Here is a 7,983-nt window from a genome sequence, read left to right on the forward strand (position 1 = left end):
CGAACTCCGAGACCCGCCGAGGCTTCCCCCGGGGGCCGTGGCCTTCCCCCGCCCCACCCAGCGCTCTGCTCTCCTCCCCTGCCTTCCAATTGGCAAGCCCAGCTCCCGGCCCCTAACGCTATATATGCCTCGTTCCGCCCGGCTATGGGACCTGAGCAGAGAGAGCGCAGCATCCTCATCCCGCGGCGCTCCAGACCTTCCCTGCCGTTGTACGAAGGGAGAGAGAGCCCCGCCAGACGCCACCGACTGGGGCAAAGTTTCTTTCGGTTTGCCAGGGAATCCCGACTGCCAGGGTCTTCCCGGGGCTAGATCGCGGCCCTTCTAGGTTCCCTTCCTAGGTCTTCCGCCACCTTCCTCCCGCGCCTGGCTTTCCCGGGTATAGCCCTCCTGCAGCTGGAGGTTCGCGGCGTTTGAACCATCCATCCAGGCACCCACCCACCCATCCTTCCATCCATCCAGTACCAGAATCATGAGTTCCCCTTTGAAGCGAGCCCCCTTGCTCAGCTCTCTCCTAAAGCTGCGGGGTCCCAGGAGCGCACCTGCTTTGCAGCAGCAGCAACAGGTGCCCACTTCGTCCGTGTGCGCCTTGGAGCCCAAGGCTCAGGTGCCTTCTTGCCCCGTGCATGCTCCCCACTCACTTTCTGCTCTGCCCGGTCCCATCAAATGGCCTCTGATGGGCAGCCTCTTAGACATCCTGTGGAAAGGGGGCCTCAAGAAACAGCACCAGACCCTGGTGAGTAATCTGTGTTTTCCCCCTTCCCAGTAGATCCTTCGCCCAAAGCTAGGGTTGGCTGACTGTTGAGGGTCACTTATGGTAAAACACGTAGTTGTTTGAATGGCAAAAAGCAGTTGCTAACCCTCTCTGACCTAAAGGTTTTAGTGGCAAGATTGGGAAATATCTCTAAGGATGCCCCCTGGTAGAGTTTGGAAGGTACTTCGAAGATCTTCTAGTTCAGCATCTCCTATCATTGTGATGGACTGAGCAGATTGCAGAATTCTCAGACTGCATTGGATCAGTCTGATCCAGTCAGTCTTCAGCCAGGGCAGGGAATCAGTCATCGGGGCATCCTTAAACAGGTGACCGTTCTTGCATCTTGTTTAAAAACTCATTAAGGAAGAAGAAGCAAGCACTTTTTGAGATAACATGGTCGAACATCATGACACTGGAACGTTCTTAATCAAATGCTTAATATAAGCTCCATCATCACCATTGAAACAGATTTGCTCTGGTCCATCTTTTGTCTGAAGGAGACGCGTCTTACAGAATGCTAGATCCCCACTGTGTGAACTGAAAGTTGTGTGTACTGTACTGTATATTTATTCACCTCTTCTTGCAAGGGTGACTGAGTGCTTGGCTGCCTGATTTAATCTCCCCTCCCTTTTCCTTTCCCTTCTCTTCAAGGCTGAGTACCACCAGAGGTTTGGCAAAATCTTCCGCATGAAACTTGGGAGTTTTGACTCAGTTCATATAGGCGCACCCTGTCTGCTGGAGTCTCTCTATAGGAAAGAAAGTGCCTATCCACAGCGCCTGGAGATTAAACCCTGGAAAGCCTATCGAGACTACCGTAAAGAGGGCTATGGGCTGCTTATCCTGTGAGTAAAGATGTGGAAGGACATATGCCACTTTGTGCTGAAAATGCCCTGTGCTTATGTTGGCTTGAGGTTTTAGTGCAAGGGATGCTAAGAGCAAGTAGTTCAGATTGCTGTTTCATAAATACATTTGAGTCTTTGGTAGTAGTTTCATTATTTATAAATATTAAATGATTGTGGGAGACAAGTCAATATGCCATTTATATTTATATTTTCTTTAGGATTCTTTGTCTTTTGGGACCACATTCAGCTGTTTTATCCTGAAAGCAAGCAAGTTTATCATAGTGACAGTATAGAGAAGCAAATTGCAGCATTATCCCAGTTAATTTGGACTTAACCCTCCTGGCAACATTAGAATGGAAAAACTGCAGCAGGAGAAAGGCAGTTTTAGATCTAATGCACGTAAGATAACACTCAAGCTAGAAGGGAAATGCAGAATGTGAAAAATGCTATATAATGGTAATTTGATATCTCAGGAAAAGTAAGAGATCAACAGTAGCATCTAGTACATCTTCCCAAAAGCTAAACAGGGCTCTCAAAGTTTTAGGTGAAATTAAGCAACGGGTGGAAACTAATCAAGGAGAGAAGCAACCTAGAACTAAGGAGAAACTTCCTGACAGTTTGAACAATTAACCAGTGGAACAACCTGCCTCCAGAAGCGGTGAATGCTCCAATACTGGAAGTTTTTAAGAAGAGACTGGACAGCCATTTGTCCGAAATGGTATAGGGTTTCCTGCCTGAGCAGGGGGTTGGACTAGATGACCTCCAAGGTCCTTTCCAACTTTACTATTATTATTATTATTATTATTATTATTATTATTATTATTATTATTATTATTATTATTATTATTATTATTATTATTATTATGTCAGAAAAAAATCCAGAAAAAAGCAGCAGAAAACCACATCCATAAGGTACATTTCCACTTGTGCTCAGGGCTCAAGCTTGACTAAGGAAATTTTTTATCTTTATTTAAAGTAAATGATATATTGGGATGCAAAGCCATTTTCCCATATTATCAAATTTGATTAGTCTGCTTGCTTATCTTCCTTCAAATATATTAGCATTCACTTATGAAAACTGCCCAGACTTAATATTGTTTTAACATTTCCTCATACACGCACACACCTTTCATTTAAACCAAGAAATGTTAAAAGGTTTGCCGAGCCTTTATGATCAACATAGTGGATGTACTAAGTTGAGGATTTCTTTTAATCACTTGAATATTTGTTTTTCACAGAGAAGGGAAGGACTGGCAGAGAGTAAGAAGTGCGTTTCAGAAGAAATTAATGAAACCTGTGGAAATTGTAAAGTTGGACACTAAAATCAATGAGGTACTGCAGAAGAATAGGTGTTTAAAATTGCCTCTAAAAGTCTGATCCAGACACAGGTGTAATTTGAAATTTTGAACACTCTTGTTATTATGTGGACTACTTTAAAAGAGGGAGGAAAGAAATTAGAAAATTATCTCTCCAGAAATCACGTAATTTTTTTCTTAACTTATACCAGTTGAAAATACAGTTGAAACAACAATTTTGAATGCAGCTCACAGATTTTTCTGCCATGTAGAAATGTAGCACATCAGGGTACAGTGAAGACTGCAATTTCCTTCTTAGCATGCCAAATTCCTATATGCAGGAAGGGGAAGAATTAAAGAGCAAATATTCATGTCTAGCCTTCAGTTCCAAATGGTTTAAAAGCATATTACTTAATTTCTATTTCACTTTACTATTTCACTAGTATCCATCAGATATTAATTATATATTTTTCACTTCTGACTTAGTTAAAGTTAGAAAACGAAAAGATCTTTTCCAGACCTATGATGATAGTAGTAGTAGTAGTAGTAGTAGTAGTAGTAGTAGTAGTAGTAGTAATAATAATAATAATAATAATAATAATAATAATAATAATAATAATAGTAGTAGTAGTAAAGTTGGAAGAGACCTTGAAGGTCATCTAGTCCAACCCCCTGCTCAGGCAGGAAACCCTACACTATTTCGGACAAATGGCTGTCCAGTCTCTTCTTAAAAACTTCCAGTGTTGGAGCATTCACCACTTCTGGAGGCAGGTTGTTCCACTGGTTAATTGTTCTAACTGTCAGGAAGTTTCTCCTTAGTTCTAGGTTGCTTCTCTCCTTGATTAGTTTCCACCCGTTGCTTCTTGTCCTGCCTTCAGGCACTTTGGAAAATATCTTGACTCCCTCTTCTTTATGGCAGCCCCTGAGATATTGGAACACTGCTATCATGTTTCCCCTCGTCCTTCTCTTTGTTAAACTTGATAATTTTGATCAGCTCCTTTTCTGTATCTTTTCTGCAGCATCTGTTTTGTGATGGACTGATCAGAACTGTAAATGATATTCCAAATGTAGAATTGGCATGCCATAGACCTGAAAGCATTATACTGTTAGCATTTTTCAATTGGATTCACTTCCTAATGACCTTTCATTTTTCTGATGCAGAACACTAAGAGAGCTTTTTCAATCTCTTCCGCAGGTCCTAGCTGATTTTATGCATCAGATAGACACACTCTGTAATGAGAACGGAAAAATAGAAGATTTATATTCTGCACTGAACAAGTGGTCATTTGAAAGTAAGTTTTTCATTCATTCTGGGGTCATTGCTGCTTTTTCTCTACACTAAAATGTATCCATATAGGCTAGCTTTCCCCAACCTGGAATTCTCAGAATGCCTTAACCAGGATGGCCATGTTGGCTAAGAATTCTGGGATTTTCCATCCCAATAGAACTGAAAGGCACCAGGTAAAGATCAGGTGAAGAGTGAGTTTGGTGTAGTGGTTAAATTGCTAGCCTAAATACCAGGAGACCATAAGTTCAAGTCTCACCTTAGGCATGAAAGTTGGCTGGGTGGCTTTGAGCTAATCACTCTCTTTCAGTCCAACCCACCTCATAGGGTTATTGTTATGGGGAAATGTTTGCTACCTTGAGTTACTTATAAAATATTAAAGGTAGAATAAAAATATTACAAATAAATAAACTTTGCCCATGTAGAGGGGAACTCTGGCCAGTTGCTTATTACTGAATGTGTTGTCCTTGAGGCCTCATAAGCAGGTATTACTAATACTGTGGACATTATATATTAATTGCATCAAAAGGAGGGGATTGGGCATCATTTAAAATTCCCAGAGAGATATGTTAAGGAAAACGTGGTCAAGAAACTGGGACATGCTTTTGTCATGATTTCTTTTTTATATGTATAACTAGGTATTTGCCTGATGCTATATGGGAAAAGGTTTGGACTTCTGCAGCGAGATGTGGAGGAGGAAAGTTTGAACTTTATCAAGGCTGTAAAAACGGTATGAAAATGCCACACATATGATAGCCAATCGATTTTCTGTAAGATATTAGCAAGTCAGCCATGTCTGCTTCTGTGGGAATAAAGGGACTGCAATCCAGAGATGCATCTATTTGCCTATTGCACATCCCAGCCTTTGCAATTATTCAGTTATGCAGTTCCAGCATGGAATTGATTCTGGGATGTATTTTTAAGAAACCTTATGCCTTCTGAACTACGCAGAGATGCTGGAGTTAGGTCTTTTCAATAGTTTCCATTGACTGAGGCCCTTAACCTAAATAAATGGAAAAAGCCTTTGATGCTCAATAAGAAAATAAGCTACAAGGAATAATTCCAGTGTTATAGGATAATGCCTTATAGTAGGCTGGGTCACTGGTTGATTCTCAGTTGCTCTACAGGTTTCAGGGCTTTTCCCCCCCCCATCTTCTATGAAGATGCCTGGAGATTCTCCTTGGGTCCTTCACCTTGGAAAGCAAGCATTCAATTTCTGAGTGGTAGCCCTCCAAAAATACTTCAGATTGTTGCCCTCAGACATATAAATTACTATGTTCACACAAAACCCTTAATCAGATAAATGAAAGCCCCTAGGCCTAGTGCAACAATCAAAGCTTCGTTAATTTTAATCTTGTTAATCTGGGGAGCAAGGCGTAGTATGTTGTGCAAACCCTATTCATTGGATAAGAAATAATTATATATATAGTGTGAACTCTGAGAATGAGATAATTCAGGATTCAAGTTAAGATTTTGTGCAATGGACTGAAATGTGTAAGGATTACTATGATCCTAGGTCCACATGGAACAGATTCTACTTGGTATTCCAGTTTAGGGCCCAAGTATAGATTTATTGAATCTAAGTTAATCCTTTCTCTAACAATAAAATATATGTTCTTTTGAACTTTTCCCAGTACTTTAATAATGGTGTTTGTTCTTTTCATTATATACTACAGATGATGAGCACTTTTGGGAAGATGATGGTGACGCCAGTTGAACTCCATAGAAGTCTAAATACAAAAGTTTGGCAAGCTCATACAAATGCATGGGATAATATATTTAAGACAGGTAATTGAAAATTTGTAAGGACAGGGAAAATATTTTGTGAAATATGCATTTGCATCTTAGGTTTAGCAGTGGATTTTGCATCTTGCATCAAGAAACCAGCCTGTCTATCTAGAGTTCATTTATTTTCCTGAACCATTTTGTGGGATAGGTCACATCAATGTTTTTCAGACATTACAGCCTTCAATTCTCCAGTCAGAATTCTGGGAGTTGAAGTCCACACATCTTAAAAGTTACCAAGTTTAAAAAAAACTGGGTTGGATGAAGAGAGAATATAAATCTTTACCAAATCACTAGGCCAGGGGTAGGCAACCTTGGCTCTTTTATGACTCGTGGACTTCAACTCCCAGAATTCCTCAGCCAGCGTGCCTGGCTGAGGAATTCTGAGAGTTGAAGTCCACAAGTCATAAAAGGGTCAAGTTTGAAGACCCCTGCACTAGGCTCTGTGGTTCAAAAAACCTTTTATGGGTAGTCCTTGACTTACAATGTTTAGTGATCTTTTGAAGTTACAACAGCATTGAAAAAAATGACTTATGACTGTTTTTCACAATTATAACCATTGCGGCATCTTCAGGGTCACATGATCAAATTACAGACTCTTGGCAACTGACTTATATTTATGACGGTTGCAGTGTTCTGGGGTCATGTGATCAACCTTCTGATAAGCAAAGTCAATGGAAAAGCCAGATTCACTTAACAACTGCATTATTAACTTAACAACTGCGGTGATTCGCTTAAGAACTGTGACAAGAAAGGTCGTAAGATGAGGCAAAGTTCACTTAACACTTAGCAACAAAAATTTTGAGCTCAATTGTGGTCGTACGTTGAGGACTACCTGTATCTTAAATCTCCCTAAACCAAGTTCAACAGACTTACCAATATTCTAAAATGGATACTTAACCTTTTTTCTGTTATTAGTTATAGTTGGTATGAATACTGAATTGTATGGCTTAAGTTTACCATGGAATGAGTAAAAATACTAGAATGGATTATTCACTAAGTCAAATGTTTAGTTCTCTCCCACACAGATTTGAACATTATCCTTATATCCTAAGTTTCCTTCAGTGAATCTCAGAGAAATAACCAGGGATTATTATAGTAAAATAGGGATCTGAACCTTATTTTTGCATACTAACAATCTTCATGCTTAAATGAAAAAGGAACCAGCAGCCCTTTTTGTAAACCAGCTTCTTAAAACCCGTGGCTCTCCTGTTGGAACTCATTCTCCCAGAATTCCCTGTTTTCAGACTGGCTGGCCAGTAGTCCTGGGTGGGAGATGCAGTCCAAATACATTCAGAAGAAGACAGATTGGGAAAGATCGTTCTAATTTATAACATTTCTTTATCTTGATTTTGAATATTTTAATTTCTCATGTGTATGGAAAAGTAGGCATTTGAGGCTTCTACACCATAATATTATTGTTTAATCATCACTTCCTTTTTTCTCCTGCAGTGAAATGCTCCATTGACAGCAGGCTGAAGAAACACTCTGCAAATCCCTCTGAAGATTTCCTCTGTGACATCTACTTTGGGAGCCAGCTTTCGAAGAAAGAACTATATGCAGCTATTACAGAGCTTCAGATTGCTGGGGTTGAAACGGTAAATACTGTTAGCTTCTTTTCATTTGTAAATGAACAGTGATTTCGGGTTTCTGATAATCTGCCACACACCACACATCTGCAATAGAATCTTCTGGGATGGAAAAAGTCAGGATATGTTGCCCTTGAACAGGATGTAAAACACAGCAGAATCCTGGCGATGTAGTCCGTTGCAAGTATAACTAATTAGGAATTGCACAATTACATGAATGTAGACTTATGCAGATATTCTGCTGGTACAAGTGAGAGGTAATGTAGAGTGCAAACTGGTGCCTGAAGCCATTGGAAATACTGTTGCCAGATTCTAAATTTCAACAAGGGGAAAATAAAAAGAGCAATTAATTTCATTTTGATTAAATCAAATTTGGTTTTCATTCTAAACCTCCATTTATTGTTGAATTTTGGAAGAGAGACATTTAAAAGCTGTG

At 40.0% G+C, this 7,983-nt stretch overlaps 1 protein-coding gene across 1 annotated transcript in view; it reads left to right on the plus strand.

Moving 5' to 3' along the window:
* The first annotated feature begins 451 nt into the window (after positions 1-451).
* Positions 452-7,983, plus strand: part of LOC107287085 (1,25-dihydroxyvitamin D(3) 24-hydroxylase, mitochondrial) — a 15,503-nt gene continuing 7,971 nt past the window's right edge. The window contains exons 1-7 of the mRNA XM_015815545.1: positions 452-733; positions 1,403-1,593; positions 2,832-2,925; positions 4,084-4,180; positions 4,812-4,903; positions 5,850-5,961; positions 7,411-7,556. Of these exons, the coding sequence (XP_015671031.1) occupies positions 470-733; positions 1,403-1,593; positions 2,832-2,925; positions 4,084-4,180; positions 4,812-4,903; positions 5,850-5,961; positions 7,411-7,556 (996 nt within the window). The 5' untranslated portion in view covers positions 452-469. The remainder of the gene's footprint in view (positions 734-1,402; positions 1,594-2,831; positions 2,926-4,083; positions 4,181-4,811; positions 4,904-5,849; positions 5,962-7,410; positions 7,557-7,983) is intronic.

The sequence above is a fragment of the Protobothrops mucrosquamatus genome, unplaced genomic scaffold, assembly GCF_001527695.2.
Source record: "Protobothrops mucrosquamatus isolate PMUCROS unplaced genomic scaffold, P.Mucros_1.0 scaffold350, whole genome shotgun sequence".
Taxonomy (NCBI): Eukaryota; Metazoa; Chordata; class Lepidosauria; order Squamata; family Viperidae; genus Protobothrops; species Protobothrops mucrosquamatus.